The 20,205-nt window shown below is 41.8% G+C and overlaps 2 protein-coding genes across 2 annotated transcripts; both read left to right on the top strand.

Annotated features, from left to right (window-relative positions):
* The first annotated feature begins 125 nt into the window (after window positions 1-125).
* LOC109908533 (alpha-endosulfine) lies at window positions 126-7,050 on the top strand. Its single transcript, XM_020507189.2, has 3 exons — window positions 126-312; window positions 3,184-3,306; window positions 4,185-7,050. The coding sequence occupies exons 1-3, from the start codon at window positions 259-261 to the stop codon at window positions 4,353-4,355; spliced, it is 348 nt and encodes a 115-aa protein (XP_020362778.1). The 5' UTR covers window positions 126-258; the 3' UTR covers window positions 4,356-7,050.
* Window positions 5,798-10,263, top strand: LOC109908523 (induced myeloid leukemia cell differentiation protein Mcl-1). The gene is made up of 3 exons (XM_020507180.2): window positions 5,798-8,220; window positions 8,405-8,655; window positions 8,788-10,263. Exons 1-3 carry the CDS (start codon window positions 7,719-7,721, stop codon window positions 8,902-8,904), a joined length of 870 nt encoding a protein of 289 aa, XP_020362769.1. The 5' UTR covers window positions 5,798-7,718; the 3' UTR covers window positions 8,905-10,263.
* The last annotated feature ends 9,942 nt before the right edge of the window (window positions 10,264-20,205 follow it).

Here is a 20,205-nt window from a genome sequence, read left to right as displayed (position 1 = left end):
CTCTACGAGTAGTAGCATTTCATTGGCTCTCTTGGTATCTAATACAGCGTGTTTCCTTTCCAATTGGTTACTGTATATGTCTGTCACAAATGGCAAACCCACACGACGACGTCAGAAATTATTTAGCCTTTTTTTTTTGTCAACGAGTCTTGTTCACAAGAGGCAGGTTAGATTTGTGGAAGCTAGAGGAGCACCCCTGCATACATTCTAACCTGCGTTTTCAAGCAAATCGGACTTCCAGTCCATTATAGCTGCGTAATGTCGTCCGAAAATCTATCAGATACTCAAATGGAATATGAGGATGAAAAACAGGTGGGTTTAATATCATAACTCTATCTTGAGTTTGTCAGTTAGCTATAACGCTAGCTCTGTTTGTTGTAACGCGTTACAAGTAACGTGTTTGAATTGATTGCTAGCTAGTTAGCTTTCGTTATGGCATCAAACCTGTAAACGTCTCTTTTACCAACAATGACAGTGTGTATAAATGTTTTGGAAAGGTTTTGAGTAAGATGTACGTGGCTCCCGATAATCAATAATAACTCAATAATACAGTACCTATGTTATTTATTGAGTTTTCCCTTGTGCCATTGGCTCGCTGGTCCATAGGTTATGAGATATGCCTGGGCCTCATTGGTCTATCCTGACACCGCAGTAGTTGAGGTTGAGTCTACCGGCGTTCGATACTGTCTTGCAAACAATAATATTGTAACCTATCCTTTGAAATCTGTGTTTTAATGGAAACCAGGTTTAATCATTACAGTCACGTATGTGCTAGCTGATCAGTCACACAAAGCTTATACGGATGTATAAGCTAGATCTATTGATTCATACTCGTTTTCAGTCCCATATACTTTGTGAATGTTATTTAAAGTGTGGCACTGATATTAGGCTTAGGCCTATATTATATACAGCTATCTATATCAATATGTGACATCTATCAAATGGAGTACATTTGAAAAGGCACTTGTACAGGCAGCATCCTGAGTGGATGCTGGTGAAGGTCAGAGGTCTATTGACAAACCCACTGGTCATATCAATATGCATTGACTAGCATGTCTACATAGGGAAGTTACTGATGCTATACTTTGTCTTATCAATGATAATAGGTGCTAATAATACAATGGTATTTTGATACAATGACAAGAAGCGAAGCCGGTCATGTGAAAAATATCATTTCATGGTAGCTAGCTACTATGGGTCTAGTCTAGCAGTTTGGAACTGTTTGAGGGAGTGGAAAGTATCCGGTCCACTCTTGCATTTTCCCTCATTGGGCCTGAATATAGTAACCTTTACATTTTTGTTATGGATCCAATTGAATCAGTAACAATCTGTTAATTGGATTCTCTATCCTGAGCCACTTATTGTCCCTGCCCCTGCTAGCTTTGCATTCACTGTCCTCTACGTTGAATGGCAGATATTCTCATGTACTTAAATTGCAGTGTTTTGTGGGTTTCTCAATGTTTTCTTAGCTTTATTTAGCCAGATAAGTCACAATGTGTTGTAAGTTAACAATGGGCAATTCCATGTTAACAGTGATGCTGAGACTCATGTTTCCAATTAAAATGTATGCCAAACAAAAAAACAATGATTGCACAGTTAAAAAAAGCATGCATCCACAAGGACTACTTTTTAAGTTTCCACAAAAAAAAAGATAAAAACACATTTACTTGAAGAACAATGCAGATACAAACAGTATGACGGGTTGTGTTTGTGCTGTAATTCTGTTACCAAACTTTGCATGTGCACTGTTCTGTAAGTACATGTTTTTTTTTGTAAAAGAAATGTGGAAATTGTTGAAAGTAGTCCTTCTGCAATAGAGTTGTATGGTTTATTCAACTTTGCAATCATTGTTTTTTTGTTTGACATTTTAAAGTGAAAACTCAGTCTCAGCTTCACTCTGTTACTGTGGAATTGCCCCAATAGAGAATGTTTTGCTTACTTCTGCTCAGTCTATCTGGACTGTGGGCAATAACAAGGTGTGTCTTGTTAACCCACTTTTCACTGGCATCTGTCCATGGACTCCACACTGGCAGTAAAGGGTAAACCAGTTTGTCTAGTGCAGGAGTTGCCTCCAGTAAATCATAGGCTTACACCTTACAAAAAGCTTTAGCATGAAGGTGTCATGTGAAAACTAGAACCACCCTGCAAGCTCTGTGTACCTAGACTTTGGTCAGCAATTACTCAAGACCTGTTTCTGTATAATATTTTTTTCAATAACCATAAAGTAAGGCCACACTTGGCTTGTACATGTTTGCAGACAAATGGCTTTATGAGGGGAAAACTATTTGTTTTTATGGCACCAATAACATGTCAGTGATGGGGAAACTGGCAACAAGGCTGTTTTGTCCACATCAGCTGAAGAAAAGTGTGTGAGAGGGGGAAATAATGGATTTGAACTGCTTTCTAGTCACATAATTCTTACTCAATCATAACACTCGTCTTCTGTGTGAGTTGTTAATCGCAGGCAACCATGAGGGCGTGAGAGATAGTGTTGCAGGAGAGCATGCAGAGAGTGACTCATACTATGAAGACGCTTCAACTCCATCAACTCATTTTCATTGCGTTAGCCCACTTCACAGCTGAATATGAGTAGGGTTAGGCTATATGATTCAGATGCAATCCTTTCTGAAGAGCACAGTGCCAGCCCAGTAACCTAGTTGTTTTGTCATCATCAGACCATCTTATAACCTTCTTATTCGTTTTAATTTCACAAGTTCAGTGAAATGTCCTTGTAACCTCAAACCCCAACAATGCTGTAATCAATAACAATGTAATATGAAAAATAATATAGGGTAGAACATAAACACACAAGAAATGGAAATAAGAACACGAGGAAGGAAGTAAGCATAATATATACAGGATCAGTCAGTTCCAGTACCATATTTACATTGTACAGGGATACTGGAGTGATAGAGGTAGATAATTGTAGAGGTAAGGTGACAAGGCATCAGGACATGTTACTGCATATCACAAGGCGTTGGACAGTTAAATGGAGAATGTCTATTTTAAAAGCCTATGCTTGTTCTTCTCTGCGTATCATGGCTGACATTATGATGAAGCATATATAGGTGTAGGCTACATAGGTCTATTGTTTAGATGTTTCTCCTCTTTAGCTAAATTCCTTGCACGTAGCAAGTAGTACCCATATGACGGCACATTGAAATGTTTTCTTTGTCTGGACAGGACTCTCAGGAAAAGAATGCCAACCTTGTGAAGGGCGAAGAGGTCAAGCTGAAGGCCAAGTACCCCGGCCTGGGCCAGAAGCCTGGAGGCTCCGACTTCCTCATGAAGAGGCTACAGAAAGGGGTAGGTGGAACACTTCTCCCGGCGAGCCACAGATAATGCATGCTTTTGATTCAACATGTTAGTGACGTGCTAGGCTGGAACAAATGCCTACAGACCCTTGTTGACCACTTGACTAGGAAATCGCATAGACTTAGAATATTCTTCTTTAAGACATATCGATACGTTCTGCATTCATGAGGATCTCAGATTGCCTTGTTGTGCCTGTGGCAGTAGCTATGTTCCAATTAACTTGTCCAGTGATACTATTATTATTTTTTGTCCACATCTTAGAAAGTTCACAAAGAAAATAGATGTGACAATTACCTTCTATGGTGCATTTCCATCTAACTATCTTATGTCATTAAAAACAGCTATACTTAATGACCTCGCACCTATAAAAAATATATACTTTTCCTTGAAAACCTAGAGTGTCAACTAACAATATAGTGGTTGAGCTGTTAACATTACCCATTTAGGCAAATTGTCGTCAATCTATTATCTATTCTCTATGCCCTCCTACATATAGTGGGGCAAAAAAGTATTTAGTCAGCCACCAATTGTGCAAGTTCTCCCACTTAAAAAGATGAGAGGCCTGTAATTTTCATCATAGGTTCACTTCAAAATGATTCGACAATCACAATTTATTCCAAAAACATTGTTTCCATTTATCATTTGTCGCAATAAAGTTAGACAAAAGAAAATCCACCCCTGTTGAATGGATAAAAAAGTTGTCGATCTTTAGAATGTTTCTCCTATATGACACGTCGCAAAGATTTTTTGGGGGCGAGATTGCTTTTGGTGAATAAACCGGCGTCAATGGAAACCTGCCAATTAACTTTAACTAGCAGATCTACTCCAGACAACCAGAATTGAATTCCTTCTTTCTTGCCCCCACCTAGCAAAAATACTTTGACTCAGGTGACTACAACATGGCCAAGGCCAAGATGAAGAACAAACAGCTACCCGTGGCGGGCCCTGACAAGAACCTCGTCACAGGGGACCACATTCCCACGCCACAGGACCTGCCCCAGAGGAGGTCCTCCTTGGTGACCAGCAAACTAGCAGGCTAGCCTAGCCTCCACCCATCCACCAGGCCCCCAGCTAACGTTCCTCACCTGTCCCCAACAATGCCCACCCCTAGTCATCTCCAGGCTCCACTTGGCTTTAACATATCGGGGAGAGCTGTGAAAGTCAGTACATATTGCTTGTATGTGGGTAGGGTGGGGAGGTGAGCTGGGACCTTATCTACCATCTCTCCACACAGCTCTGCCCTCTGCGCACTCTGCTCTACCGCCTCCCTTATGTCTTGGTTTGGTGTTCAGAGGTACATAAAGTAGATGTGCCATCGGGGAGGCTGAGTTTAATGCACTTTGTATTATGTACAGTTTGTTTTTGCATCCCGAACGACACCAAAATATATTGTTGACGAGGGAGTTAGGAACCATGATCGCTCCACATTTTTCGATGTTGTGTTCTCGTCAAAGCTGGGGGTAGATGTTTGCGTATTTTGCTTGCACACCAAATCTGGGAGGGAAGGGAACCATGGTGAAGTATCCAAAGGAATGGAGTGGTAATCAGAGGGAAATGTGGAAACTGATTTGAGGTTTCCTTTATCTCATGTTTTGTCAAACAAAAATCCAAGGTCATCCACGCTGACCTGAACGAACGGATATGAAACTGCACATTTTCTGCTCATGTTGCTTTAATTCTTGACTCCCTGTTGCTCTTCTTTTTCTAAATATGCTGCATGATTGTAACATGTAACAAAATGTGCAAATCTGGAGGGGTTAGACGACTCATAGGAAGTAGCAAGCAACCAAATGGAGCCCTGGAATGTCCATGGTCACTCTCCACACCTTCCTTCCTTCCCTCTCAATGTCCTGACAATCCACACACTGTCTGTAGGCTGCCCATGGCGAAAGCAATGGCAAAGCAAACTAAATACCCATTTATCATTTTAAGGCTGGGAAAATAAGCAACTGTATAATACTCAAGTTAAATCTCAGTTCTGTGGCTATTACATCACATCAAAAAGCCTAAATGATTTGTAGGGGATCAATTCAGTGTATATTTCTGTATTGTGTTGAGAAATTTGACATTTGGTATGATTTGTGTCTTTATAATGGGTTGTTTGTTCATTGTCACGCATTAGCCATTTACTACAATCTGGCTCTTCACTGTTAATGGCAGCTCCTGTTGAGAAACTCTTCCAGTAACAGAAGATTACTGCCTAGTTCCCAATTACATTAGTTGCTAAACCTCTCCTCGGTCTCTCCTTCAAATTCAACGTAGCAGGAGCCTCACAGCGTACTGCTAAAGCATATAGCCTCACGTATTTACATTATAAATAAAAAAATCTGCGATGTCAGTAATGGGGTAAACAGTCGGCCACCTGATAAACAGACAGCCTGACTGGCCCCTGGCTCACACACACACCTAACTGGAACACACAGCGCGCTTTAGAGATATGCTCACTTGACACATGGCGAAGGGATTTTATGACATGAGGAGAGGGGGAAAATTGTGTGTGTATTTAGTTGACCCTGCTCACACCTGTTGGGATGGCTCAACTTGCAAAATAATTATGGTCAGGGGTGTGTTAGATAAATCATACAAAAGTAAAGGCTAGTCGTCCTATCTCAATGTATCACACACCCCACACAAATGATAAAATACACACTTGATCACTCCCATCTTGGCAGCTTTTGAATATTAGACACGGACCTGTGTCCTATTGCAGGGAAGAAGATAGTGTGTTTGTCTGGGTTAGTATGAATGTGCTGCTGTTCTCTGTCCCAGCGGGTGTAAATAGACTTGGGGGTTGAGGATATTTTTTCTTTCTGTTGATTTCACTACTTGTAGTTCTCTGATTCAATGTTTCCTTTCTCCTGTCGGTGAAAACACTACTTCTGCTTTTTCTTTTACGCCAGAGACCTTCATCTGTATAATATGAATGTGTAAATGCTGCTGATTCAGTCGTTGACAAATCTTAAACTGAGATATTACCCTATAAAGAAAGCCTGTCCCAGGATTCAAACAATTGGACCCACTCCTACCATGAATAATGTCTGCCAATTGGAGACTGACTAACCCCTCCAGGGTTGGGGGTATAATTCCATTTCAATTAGGATATGAATTGAAATTCTACCCATGCCCAATGCAATCCATTTTGGGAACTGGCCAGCAGGAGTTGAAATTTAATTGACCCCAACTTGTTACTTGAATTTGAACAGAAAGACCGTTCAGAATCCTAAATAATTGTAGCTTGCCATTGCAGGCTTAAAGTGTCCTAATATAATTGGATATGCTGCTGAAATTAAGGTTGTTGAAACAACAGAGGAATTCTTGATTGCTATGTTTTTGTGCACTGTCTGGCTTTGTATGGAGCAATGCAATGAGGGATATAGCAGGGTATGTTAAAATACCATGTCTCCTGTTCAACCATAAGTATGTGCCAGAATGTAAACAAATGACTGTGCTGCTTACTGAAACTGTTTTTGGTTTTGCATACAGCAAATATGTTTTAGTGTTCTCTTACATAACTACAACAAAAGTTTATCCTGGCCCAAGATAACTGCAGGGATATCTGGAGCACCCTTGCTCCCAATAACTGGGGGTTTACTTAAGGATATGTGTATTGTGGCGCTGGAGACAAAACAAAAGATTGATTTTAAGAAATTAGAAAGTACACGAGTACTAATAATGTTTGTTGTGTGGAAGTAGTGGAGCAAATTTGTCAGTATTTGAAATAAACTTTTACATGAATATGAATGACTTGGCTATTTTCAATTATATTCTCACATTATTGATTTGATCACCAGTGCTGGTGAAGTTTACATTAGAAACCAATAACCAACCAACTGTCTCTAGCTACAGTAATCTTTACAACCACACAGGGCAGGATACCGCCACTTTATGTTGATAAATGAAAGTCTAGGATCACCGTTTTATATGTTGATAAATGAGTCTATATTTACAACCCGTCATTGGCCACTAGGGGACAGCAGAAATCCGCATTCACTATCAATGGTCTCTGAAGGGCTACAGCAAAGTGTACATAAATGTGTTATTTATCTGTACCGCTCAATGCAGAGAAATGCATTTTTATATCCTTTCTTCGTGGAGTTATTTATCTGAATGTTAATGGAAAACGATCCCAGATAGAATTGTGAAACTACTTCAAGGAAGAGGGGAGACCCAATGGAGGAGGCAGAGTCGAAAGTCATCGAAGTCCCTCCCACTTTCCCCTCCCTCTTAACTACACGACAAAAGGTTGGTCATTTCCTCTTCGGGCTCACTGTTGTACTTAGCAGTCAATGATGTGGGATATTTGAGCAACAAAAAAGCTAAGCGCTAGCTTTTCGTAAAATAACTGCTAGAATAGTACTTTTGCTTTTCAAACTCTTGTTTCTTACCCTTTAGATAAAGTGAAGATGAGTCTGTCGAAGTCGATTACACGAGCCACAACTACGATGTTGAATTTTCAAAATGGAGTCGTTGGAGGCTCTTCGTACCCTGCTGGTACCCCTTTGTGCTATTTCGGCGAGACTGGGGCTGTACGTGCTGGGGCGTCACCGAAGTCAAAAGTGGATACTGACTTGGGTAATGGGACTGGCGACACTCCACCACGACCCACGAAGTTAGGAGTGAATGTCGTGAAAAGCAACGTCCTGGGTAATCATTTGTCAGACCGAAGCAACAATGACGACTCTGACGGTTCTTTGCCCTGCACTCCTCAGATGGCGTCAGAATGTGGGCCTGAACTATCGAATTGTCAATCGGGCGATGAAGTATTGGAACATGATACAAGACAACTAATTGAAAACGTATTGGTGGACTATACAGGACTGTCTCGTTGTAAGCAAAGCAAGGCTCTTACGACGATGAAGCGAGTGGTGAAGGATATAATAGCAAAGCACCGATACGCATACAATGGTACGTACGATTTACAGTAATCATCTCTAGATCCAAATCACTGGCACTACCTAGCTAAGTAACTGTATAGTCTGTTTTAACGCATTATGAGCTCAATACCATCTTTAACTTGGTTAATAACAGAGCAATATTATCAGGAATGTGGTTAGTTCGTTTTACTCAGACTTTTTATTTATTTTTTTAGGTATGATCGCCAAACTTGACTTAGATGACCGATGCGATGACATGAGTTTCATCAATTCTGTGGCCAAGACCCTGTTCAGTGATGGGACCACGAACTGGGGTCGCATCGCCAGCCTGGTGGCATTTGGAGCAGTGGTGAGCCAGCACTTGAAGGAGATTGGCAGGGGACACTGCATTGAGTCGGTGGGCCAAAAGATCGCCACATACCTCCTCTCTGACCAAAGGGACTGGCTGGTCAAAAACAATGCTTGGGTGAGTCTTCTATGTGGCCCATGCGTCATTGGCTCACATCTTCAAATCTAAATGAGGACGGTTAATCTTATTTAGCCTACTTGTCCAGTTGCTAATCATAAACCTAACTCTGTATTTTTGTCTCTTCCTCAGAATGGATTTGTAGAGTTCTTTCATGTGCAAGATCCAGAGTCCTCAGTAAGGAACACCCTCATAGCCTTTGCTGGATTTGCTGGGCTTGGGGCAACTCTCGCCATGTTGATCAGGTGAATTGAACTATAAGACATCTTACTTTTTTCAACAAAGAAAATGGACTATTCCCGCAAGTTCTCTGAAATCCTTAATATCACCATGATTGGAATGACTACCCAATGATGTCCTGTTTAGTCAAAGAAGAGGGTCAGTCTGTTGGATTATAGTGGCGGACTGAATTGGGACAGTGCTTTGGTGTCGAGCTCAAGTTAGCTTTTTTCCGCATCATGTTTTGGTGCTGTTTTTTTTGTTTGAGTGGCTATTTGAGGATATTTGGTAGTTGTTGAAACAGTCTCCAAATATATTCATCTGACTACTTAAATCTAACGGACTTGTTAAATGGAGCTTTTATTTAATGTAAAAAGTACAGACATTTTATTTTTGTAATAAATGTATAGAAACAGTTAATTAATCTGCAAATGTTCAACTCTTTTTAAATAATCAAGATGGAAAAGCCTTACCTAATAGCTTTACTTCACAATGGCAAAGTTCTGCCTCTGACCATAAAGTTGGCTCTAATGACTTGTGATATTAGTCATACATGTACAAATGGGGATTGGTGTAAGAAAGGCAGAATCTGCATTGAACTGACCAGTAAGGGCCTTAGACTTTAACTAAGGTATATGGTTACCCAGTTTATGGGCATTGAAAATGTAAAGTTCTTAAAGCAGGGAAGACTGTATTCTACATGCAATTAATTGCCTTACATGCATGTCATCTCGCCTACACCCAATTCGTAAGATCATATTGCTGTTACTTGGGGTAGATTTGCCAGTGATGCCTGGCATTGCATTTGCGTGGATGTAATGTGACTTCCTGGTTAAGGAAATCTTGTGGCTGTTGCACTGGGAGGGGGAAGGGGGAACCTGTTTTAAAGTCAGTTCAAAATTCCACTCAAGACTATGCTGATTTTGTATTTGAAGCATTTCATTTCCAAGTTATATCCATGTAAATGCAATGTGCTCACAGGTTTAAGTTTTGAATATGAGCTTAAAGATTGCAAATGGTATCTGGCATTGGTTCAATAGAGGCAAGATTGTCTGGACTGTAAACGTGTACAGCAGTTCCACCTAACAAACTAGCACTAACCCTGATGCATCGTGCTGGCAAATTCCGTAAATCTCCTGAAGTTATATGATTAAAGGATAAAATCATGCAACTTTTGTGACTGCAATGAATAAAGACGGACTTTATTCACTTTGTGGCAGCAATTGTCTGAAAGCAGAAGTTTGGCTGTCAACTTTGAGACTATTTCTCAGAAGGGGGGGGGGGGGGGGGTTGTGAAAAGACAGCAGTGACATCTGCACTGTGCTAGTTTCTGGTGATGAAAAGTAACCACATAAACAAATGAATTCCTGTGTTGTACATAGTCATCTACACACACGCAGTCAAACATGTTTATTCGCACCATACCCCCTGGACATACACTGTGGGGTTATTTCCTAGAAATGAAGCTTCTGTGGTAACCATGCCTATGTGTGCCATAGGCAGGCCACCACTGTATCGCTGCAGCCTCAGTTGTCAGAAACATAATTATTAAATTAAGACTGCCAGAACCCGTTGGGTGCCAATAAAATAAGTTGACAGTAGTCCAAAGATCTTTTACACTTGAGATGTTTCCACAAATTGCATCTGACAGTTCATTCTGCACCACAATCATAGCAACAAATATTAACCACATCCTTTGTTGCTCACACTAATTTACCAGCTAGAGAATTGCTTCTGCATACCAAAGCAGTATTCTATCTCCGAGTGCCACAGGTGAGATTCATCCAGTCTCAATTTATTTAATGATGTGCAAATTTAAAATGACATGACATTGTAACCCTCTTGCGCATAGGCCATAAAATGGCTGATTTGAGCGACAGCCCGGAAATACCACACTTCCCCTTTTGCATATGTGTCCGTCACTGATGTATAGAAAGGTCAGAACCAGACTGGTTATTGTAGATAACGCTTTCCCCTGAAGCTTAAGGAGAACTGGAGCAGATCGGGGGCTAATGGCGGAAGGAAGCATAGGTCCGCAATGTACAATCTAATCAGGCAGCTATGGAAATCAGCCACAGAGCAGGTATTGTTTGACTTCTGCTGAGCCGGGCAAAGTTGGAGATATCACAGGGTAGTGGCGGAAGTTGAGAAGAAATTTGAGTTCACTTTTGTTTGTGCTCTGCCTCATAAGAACCGTTCTCCAAATGTATGTGTAACTCATGAGGTTGTCAATGAGAAAATGACATCTGTAGAAGACTCACTAGTCTCACCTAGGCTAATCTTGCAACAAATTCACATTACCTGTCAGAGCATGCCGTACTTCAGATAAAGAGGATTTTCTTTGGTAATGAGAAGTGGTATGGAAACAACCAATATGCTAGAGTAAACATACAATGTACTTTAATTTCATGTGAACAAGGTTGTGCAGGAGGCCTGCAGGTATAACAAGCCTCAATTAAGGGAACCCTTTCAAAGGGTTATGTTGCGCTTAGTCATTAATGATCACTCTGTGTGTGGTAGTTCTGTTTGTTCAGATCTCCTTTGTCGTCTCTGGTTACAGCACAAACACACACCCATAGAGGTCTTATGAGGAATCATGGTAGGCCCTCTCCATGGTGACTAATGCTCACTTCAGACCTCCCCTAATCCTCCTGCTAATGAAGTTGGCAACCACCGTGGTTACCATCATCAAAGGGCTAGTTCAAGTGGGCCTTGCCAGGCACTAGCTACATCAGGCCTGGGCAACTCCAGTCCTCATGGGCCTTATTGGTGTCACACTTTTGAACCAGTCCCAGCTAACACACCTGACTCTAATCATGATCTTCAGTTAAATGCAATTAGTTTAAATCAGGTGTGTTTGCTCGGGATGGGGGGAAATTGTGACACCAATCAGGTCCCTGAGGACTGGAATTGCTGAGGCAGCCACATATTACACCATAAAAATAGATTGATAGTAAGCACAAATCACATATGACACTAACTAAACTTATTTAAGAGTGGATTTTTTTTTTAAGGTAAAGAGTAGTTCCCACAGGCATGGCGCCAGGATAAAGTGTCTAAAGGCGCCAGCATGCTTCACATCCGGAACAGTTTGTGCTAATGACATTTTTATTTTATTTTATCTTCGACAAGGGTTTTTTCATCTGTTTGTACAAATTTTTCTCGCGACAACCCGAATTTTGGTCGCTGAAGTCTACGCTTGGTAATGAATATAGGCTACAAGATTGATATGGTAATTCACCTATTACAACAGCCTATGTGAATGCAGCAGTACACATGCTGAAAGTAGTAGCCTAGTTATACATGCATGCAAACAAAAATACTGAATAGCAGTTTGGCTTAGAATACCGACACAACTGGGAATGCAAACGAATGAATGCGATCAGAACAAAACAACCGTACCAAGTAGGCCTAGTAAACAAAAAATCAGATCGATAATCGCATGGCACGGCAGGTAGCCTAGTGGTTAAGCGTTGGACTGAAAATCATGCTGCTCATTAGTACAACAACCCGAAATGTAGCTATACCCAGCGGTGTTATTTGGATTCTTACATTGGAATTATATTAAATTCTGCATTAACCAAGTATTCCAACCACTCTCTTTCTATGAACCAGTTGCTATTCAATTAATGTTTTGACAGAATACCTGTGGCTAGGGTAGGATTTTACACTCTTAGAAAAAATTATTCCAATACGGTTCTTTGGCTGTCCCCTTAGGAGAAACCTTTTTGGTTTAAGGTCGAACCCTTTTGGTGTTCATGTAGAACCCTCTGTGGAAAGGGTTTTACATGGAACCCAAAATGGTTTTTCAAAGAGTTCTCCTATGGGGAAAGCAGAATAACCATTTTATGTTCTAGATAGTCTACACCACTAGAGGGATATCTTCAACCCACCAACTTACCATCCTGAGACGAGGCCGAGTATAGCCCACAAAGATCTCCGCCACGGCACAACTCAAGGGGGGCGCCAACCCAGACAGGAAGACCACGTCAGTGACTCAACCCACTCAAGTGACGCACCCCTCCTAGGGACTGCATGGAAAAGCACCAGTAAGCCAGTGACTCAGCCCCTGTAATAGGGTTAGAGGCAGAGAATTCCAGTGGAGAGAGGGGAACCAGCCAGGTGGAGACAGCAAGGGCGGTTCGTTGCTCCAGAGCCTTTCCGTTCAACTTCACACTCCTGAGCCAGACTGTCTATAGGACCTGCTGAAGAGATGAGTCTTCAGTAAAGACTTAAAGGTTGAGACTGAGTCTGCGTCTCTCACATGTGTAGGCAGACCATTCCATAAAAATGGAGCTCTATAGGAGAAGGCCCTGCCTCCTGTTGTTTGCTTAGAAATTCTAGGGACAATTGGCAGGCCTGCGTCTTGTGACCGTAGTGTAGGTATGTAAGGCAGGACCAAATTGGAAAGATCGTTAGGAGCAAATCCATGTAATGCTTTGTAGGTTAGCAGTAAAACCTTGAAATCACCCCTTGCCTTAACAGAAAGCCAGTGTAGGGATGCTAGCACTGGAGTAAAATGATCAAATTTTTTGGTTCTAGTCAGCATTCTAGCAGCTGTATTTACCACTGAAGTTTATTTAGTGCTTTATCCGGGTAGCCGGAAAGTAGAGCATTGCTGTAGTCTAACCTAGAAGTAACAAAAGCATGGATACATTTTTCTGCATCATTTTTGGACGAAGTTAGATTTTTGCAATGTTATGTAGATGGAAATAAACTGTCCTTGAAACTGTCTTTATATGTTTGTGAAAAGAGACATCAGGGTTCAGAGTAACACCGAGGTCCTTCAGTTTATTTGAGACGACTGTACAACCAAGATTAATTGTCAGATTCAACAGAAGATCTCTGTTTCTTGGGACCTAGAACAAGCATCTGTCCGAGTTTAAAAGTAGAAAGTTTGCAGCCATCCACTTCCTTAAGTTTGAAACACAAGCTTCTAGCAAGGGCAATTTTGGGGCTTCATTGAAATGTACAGCTGTGTGTCATCCGCATAGCAGTGAAAGTTAACATAGTTTCCGAATGACATCCCCAAGAGGTAAAATATATAGTGGTCCTAAAACGGAACCTTGAGGAACACTGAAATTTACAGTTGATTTGTCAGAGGACAAACCATTCACAGAGACAAACTGATATCTTTCCGACAGATAAGATCTAAACCAGGCCAGAACTTGTCCGTGTAGACCAATTTGGGATTCCAATATCTCCAAAAGAATGTGATCAATGGTATCAAAAGCAGCACTAAGGTCTAGGAGCACGAGTACAGATGCAGAGCCTCGTTCTGACGCCATTAAAAGGTAATTTACCACCCCTCGCAAGTGCAGTCTCAGTGCTATGATGGGGTCTAAAACCAGACTGACGCATTTCGTATACATTGTTTGTCTTCAGGAAGGCAGTGAGTTGCTGTGCAACAGCTTTTTCAAAAAAAGTTGAGAGGAATGGAAGATTCGATATAGGCCGATTTAGTTTTTTATAATTTCTGGTTCAAGTTTTTGCTTTTTCAAGAGGCTTTATTACTGCCACTTTTAGTGAGTTTGGTACACATCCAGTGGATAGAGAGCCGTTTATTATGTTCAACATAGGAGGGCCAAGCACAGGAAGCAGCTCTTTCAGTAGTTGAGTTGGAATAGGGTCCAGTATGCAGCTTGAAGGTTTAGAGGCCATGATTATTTTCATCATTGTGTCAAGAGATATTCTACTAAAACACTTGAGTGTCTCTTGATCCTAGGTCCTGGCAGAGTTGTGCAGATTCAGGACAACTGAGCTTTGGAGGAATAGGCAGATTTAAAGAGGAGTCCGTAATTTGATCTAATGATCATGATCTTTTCCTCAAAGAAGTTCATGAATTTATTACTGCTGAAGTGAAAGCCATCCTCTCTTGGGGAATGCTGCTTTTTAGTTAGCTTTGCGACAGTATCAAAAATAAATTTCAGATTGTTCTTATTTTCCTCAATTAAGTTGGAAAAATAAGATGATCGAGCAGCAGTGAGGGCTCTTCGATACTACACTGTACTGTCATTCCAAGCTAGTCAGAAGACTTCCAGTTTGGTGTGGCGCTATTTCCGTTCCAATTTTCTGGAAGCTTGCTTCAGAGCTCGGGTATTTTCTGTATACCAGGGAGCTAGTTTCTTATGAGAAATGTTTTTAGGGGTGTAACTGCATCTAGGCTATTGTGCAAGGTTAAATTGAGTTCCTCAGTTAGGTAGTTAACTGATTTTTGTCCTCTGACGTCCTTGGGTAGGCAGAGGGAGTCTGGAAGGGCATCAAGGAATCTTTGGGTTATCTGAGAATTTATAGCACGACTTTTGATGCTCCTTGGTTGGTCTGAACAGATTATTTATTGCAATTGCAAACGTAATCAAATGGTGGTCCGATAGTCCAGGATTATGAGGAAAAACATTAAGATCCATAACATTTATTCCATGGAACAAAACTAGGTCCAGACTATGACTGTGGCAGTGATTATGTCCAGAGACATGTTGGACAAAACCCACTGAGTCAAGGATGGCTCCGAATGCCTTTTGGAGTGGGTCTGTGGACTTTTCCATGTGAATATTAAAGTCAACAAAAATTTGAATATTATCTGCTATGACTACGAGGTCCGATAGGAATTCAAGGAACTCAGTGAGGAACGCTGTATATGGCCCAGGAGGCCTGGAAACAGTAGCTATAAAAAGTGATTGAGTAGGCTGCATAGATTTCATGACTAGAAGCTCAAAAGATGAAAACGTCTTTTTTTTTTTTTGTAAATTGAAATTTGCTATCGTAAATGTTAGCAACACCTCCGCCTTTGCGGGATATGGTCACTAGTGTAACCAGGAGGTTGAGGCCTTATTTAACACAGTTAATTCATCAGGCTTAATCCATGTTTCAGTCAGGCCAATCCCATCAAGATTATGATCAGTTCATTGACTATAACTGCCTTTTGAAGTGAGGGATCTAACATTAAGTAGCCCTATTTTGAGAAGTGAGGTATCACAATCTCTTTCAATAATAGCAGGAATGGAGGAGGTCTTTATTCTAGTGAGATTGCTAAGGCGAACACCACCATGTTTAGTTTTAACCAACCTAGGTCGAGGCACAGACACGGTCTCAATGGGGATAGCTGAGCTGACTACACTGACTGTGCTAGTGGCAGACTCCACTAAGCTGGCAGGCTGGCTATCAGCCTGCTGCATGGCCTGCACCCTATTTTATTGTGAAGCTAGGGAAGTTAGAGCCCTGTCTATGTTCGTAGATAAGATGAGAGCACCCCTCCAGCTAGGATGGAGTCCGTCACTCCTCAACAGGCCAGGCTTGGTCCTGTTTGTGAGTGAGTCCCAGAAAGAGGGCCAATTATCTACAAATTCTATCTTTTGTGAGGGGCAGAAAACCATTTTCAACCAGTGATTGAGTTGAGACTCTGCTGTAGAGCTCATCACTCCCCCTAACTGGGAGGGGGCCAGAGACAATTACTCGATGCCAACACATCTTTTTAGCTGATTTACACACTGAAGCTATGTTGCGCTTGGTGACCTCTGACTGTTTCATCCTAACATCGTTGGTGCCGACGTGGATAACAATATCTCTATACTCGCCAGTTTTAGCTTTAGCCAGCACCATCTTCAGATTGGCCTTAACGTTGTAGCCCTGCCCCCTGTTAAACAGTGTATGGTCGCTGGATGATTCGTTTTAAGTCTAATACTGCGGATAATGGAGTCGCCAATGACTAGGGTTTTCAATTTGTCAGAGCTAATGGTGGGAAGCTTCTGCGTCTCAGACCCCATAACGGGAGGAGTAGAGACCAGTGAAGTCTCGGCCTCTGACTCCGACTCACTGCTTAATGGGGAGAACCAGTTGAAAGTTTGTCGGCTGAATGAGCGACACTGGTTGAGCATTCCTACAGCATTTCTCTCCAGAAGCCATGAGAAAGTTGTCCGTCTGCGGGGACCGTGCGAGGGGACTTATACTACTATCTGTACTTACTGGTGGCACAGATGCTGTTTCATCCTTTCCTACACTGAAATTACCATTGCCTAACGATTGAGTCTGAAGCTGGGCTTGCAGCACAGCTATCCTCGCTGCAATTCGATCGTTCTCCTGTATATTATGAGTACAGCGACTGCAATTAGAAGGCATCATGTTAATGTTACTACTTAGCTTCGGCTATTGGAAATCCTGATGGACCATGTCCAGATAAAACGTCCAGAGTGAAAGTTGAATGAAAAAAAAGTTGAGTGAGGGAAAAACTACAAATATTAACGGTAATTAATAAGTAAAAAATGTAAAGTTGTCAGGTAGCAAAGTAAGGTTGGCAACAAAACGCACAGCAGCATGTAAACAAGTCCAAGTTGTGACCGGAAATGTGATGTCTACAAAAGATGAGATGTTTTTCCCGCTTTTTATGGAAACCCAGTGCTAGCTAGGGCACAGCTAGCACTGCGATGCAGTCCCCTAGACCACTGTGCCACCCGGGAGGCTTTTTAGCTATTTTTATATAGGAACATAAAACAAAAATTGAGGGGGGCTCAAGTTTCTCCGCTCCTGGAGCCAGGCCTGAGTTCTCATGAAAGTCCTACTCATTGTGACCAGGCTCATTGTTAAGGTTGGGCAAGGAAGTTTCAGTGTAAATTGTACCAGATTGGCTTCACGTCACACATACTTCAGTGTCCAGGCGATCCAACCTACGCAGTCCTAGACTTCCTGATGCGACTCAAGTGTTAGACAGCTAGGGAGACAAATCCTGAAGTTGTTTTGGATGAGAAAATCCAACAGTTCTATTGGAGGTGATTGCCATGTGGGTGTGAGTTAGAGACATTCGCAGACTAATGCAGTCCACCCCCCCCCCCCCCCCCCCCCAAAAAAAACACTGTTGCATTTTTAAATAAATGTGTCATATAAAACCTTATTTGCATCTATCCATATGCACTCACAAGGACCAGACTGGAAAACCCTGTTAACATACATGTACATGTGGTATCTTTGTGTAATAATAACTGTCCTTAATCATGCCTCATCTCTGCCTGGTCACTCCTGTGAAACTAGCCAACCACCAATACAGAATCAAATACCTGTAGCTCAGGAGTGGATTACTAGCATACCTGTGGTGGTGTTCTCTTCACCCAGTGGTTGCAAGGTAAGCATTCTATAAATGTGACTTTTGAAGGCATGTTTACCTACAGTATGTTAAAACAGACTTTACCGGAGGAAAGAAAAATAGGTAGTGCACTAGATAAGGTGTCCCAGATTATACCTTTATTCTCTATCGCCATTTCCTGCCTGTGCATAAAGTCAACACTGCACAGCAGAGGTTTGTCACCTGTAGTGTTATACAGGTTTAGAGCATGTTGTAAACAGGTTTGTTTCTATGCCATCAAAGACTTTGTAGTTTACATGCTTTTAATTAGTTTGTAGCCTTCATTATCTCTTTCTGGAATGTGGAAGATTTACCCTCTCTATTCGGGCCTACCTTTAACATCAAGGAATGTTTTGATCATTGAGTATGATGAAACCATGGAGTTTTGATGTTGTGAGAAAAGAATGTCTGACTATAACCACAACAGGCTAAAAGCTACATTTTTTTTTGTTTTAAATCAGTTCACTATTTTTAATTCACTAAAGTTTCTCTCACACAAAAAAGCTTTTTCTCAACAAGATTGGGATTTAGGCTGTTTGCAAGTTTATGTAACTTCTACAAGTGGGCTGGCTTTAACTGCAGTGTTCAATAAAGCAAAGTTGAAGATTAGCTGAAAGTTTCTCCACTTCCCCTTAGCAACAGCCAACTAAGTCCCGCCCCTGATACTTAAAAAAGCAACAGTTTCCCAGAAGTCAGCTGACACAGAAGTTTATCTGTGACAGCAGAGAGAATGGAGAGACTACTCTTCTACACAGTCCATTTACTTCTGAATCAAATGGTGCACTCATACTTTGGATTAATATGACCTGAGATGTCATGCAGGGCCAGAGCATAGCCTTAGGAAATTCTAGAGGGAGTTTTCCCAGTTCCAGTAGTGCTGTAATACAGGCCACCTCAGTGTGAACTCTGAACCCAGTCCCACACACCCAGAGTTGCATGGCTGTTGGGCTGAGATCACATCTCATCCACATGGTACGCTGTGTCATGTCATCAAATGTAAAGCACATTCATTGTCTGTCAGTTGAGCTGTTAATCTTGCATTGGACTGTCTTGCTTTTGTAGGAATAACTTGTTCCACTTTTGGACTACCTTGCCTTCAACAGAATAATTTGTTCTTCCACATTTACCAACATTAAGGCCAAGTTAATTTTACACTGAACAAAAATATAAATGCAACATGCAACAATTTCAAAGATTTTACTGAGTTACTGTTCATATAAGGAAATCAGCCAATTGAAATAAATGCATTAAGCACTAATGGATTTCACATGACCGGGAATGCAGACTCTCTGTTGGTCACAGATACCTTTAAAATAAAAGGTAGCGGTGTGGCTCAGAAAACCAGTTAGTATCTCGTCTGACCACCATTTTCTTCATGCAGCCTGACACATCTCCTTTGCATAGAGTTGATCAGGCTGTTGATTGTGGCCAGTGGAATGTTGATCCACTCCTCTTCAATGGCTCTGTGAAACTTCTGGATATTGGCGGGAACTGGAACACGCTGTTGTACACGTCGATCCAGAGCATCATGAACATGCTCAATGGGTGACATGTCTGGCGAGTATGCAGGCCAATGAAGAACTGGGACATTTTCAGCTTCCAGGAATTGTGTACAGATCCTTGTGACATGGGGCCGTGCATTATAATGCTGAAACATAAGGTCATGGCGGCAGACGAATGGCATGACAATGAGCCTCAGGATCTTGTTACGGTATGCCTGTGCATAAGTTGCCATCGATAAAATGCAACTGTGTTTGTTGTACGTAGCATTTGCCTGTCCAAACCATAACCCCACCACCATGGGGACCTCTGTTCACAACATTGACATCAGCAAACCACTCACCCACACAATGACTTACTTACACGCTGTCTAAAATCTGCCCTGTACAGTTGAAATGGGGATTAATCCATGAAGAGCACACGTCTCCAGTGTGCAAGTGGCCATCGAAGGTGAGCATTTGCCCACTGAAGTCGGTTATGACGCCAAACTGCAGTCCGGTCAAGACCTTGGTGAGGATGACAAGCACGAATATTAGCTTCCCTGAGACGGTTTCTGACAGTTTGTGCAGAAATTCTTTGGTTGTGCAAACCCACAGTTTCATCAGCTGTCCCGGTGGCTTCTCAGATGATCCGGCAGGTGAAGAACCGAGATGTCGAGGTCCTGGGCTGGCGTGTTTACACGTGGTCTGCGGTTGTGAGGCCGGTTGGACGTACTGCCA

The sequence above is a fragment of the Oncorhynchus kisutch genome, linkage group LG2 (assembly GCF_002021735.2).
Source record: "Oncorhynchus kisutch isolate 150728-3 linkage group LG2, Okis_V2, whole genome shotgun sequence".
Lineage (NCBI taxonomy): Eukaryota > Metazoa > Chordata > Actinopteri > Salmoniformes > Salmonidae > Oncorhynchus > Oncorhynchus kisutch.
Note: the sequence above shows the minus strand (reverse complement) of the source record. Positions and strands in the feature narration are given on the sequence as shown.

What these genes read in the sequence shown, in the direction of transcription:
- LOC109908533 (XM_020507189.2), top strand. Translation starts at nt 259, where the DNA reads ATGTCGTCCGAAAATCTATCAGATACTCAAATGGAATATGAGGATGAA. An exon ending in AATATGAGGATGAAAAACAG is followed by an intron (nt 313 to 3,183) that starts GTGGGTTTAATA and finishes TTGTCTGGACAG; the next exon opens with GACTCTCAGGAAAAGAATGC. An exon ending in TGAAGAGGCTACAGAAAGGG is followed by an intron (nt 3,307 to 4,184) that starts GTAGGTGGAACA and finishes GCCCCCACCTAG; the next exon opens with CAAAAATACTTTGACTCAGG.
- LOC109908523 (XM_020507180.2), top strand. Translation starts at nt 7,719, where the DNA reads ATGAGTCTGTCGAAGTCGATTACACGAGCCACAACTACGATGTTGAAT. An exon ending in GCACCGATACGCATACAATG is followed by an intron (nt 8,221 to 8,404) that starts GTACGTACGATT and finishes TTATTTTTTTAG; the next exon opens with GTATGATCGCCAAACTTGAC. An exon ending in TGGTCAAAAACAATGCTTGG is followed by an intron (nt 8,656 to 8,787) that starts GTGAGTCTTCTA and finishes TCTCTTCCTCAG; the next exon opens with AATGGATTTGTAGAGTTCTT.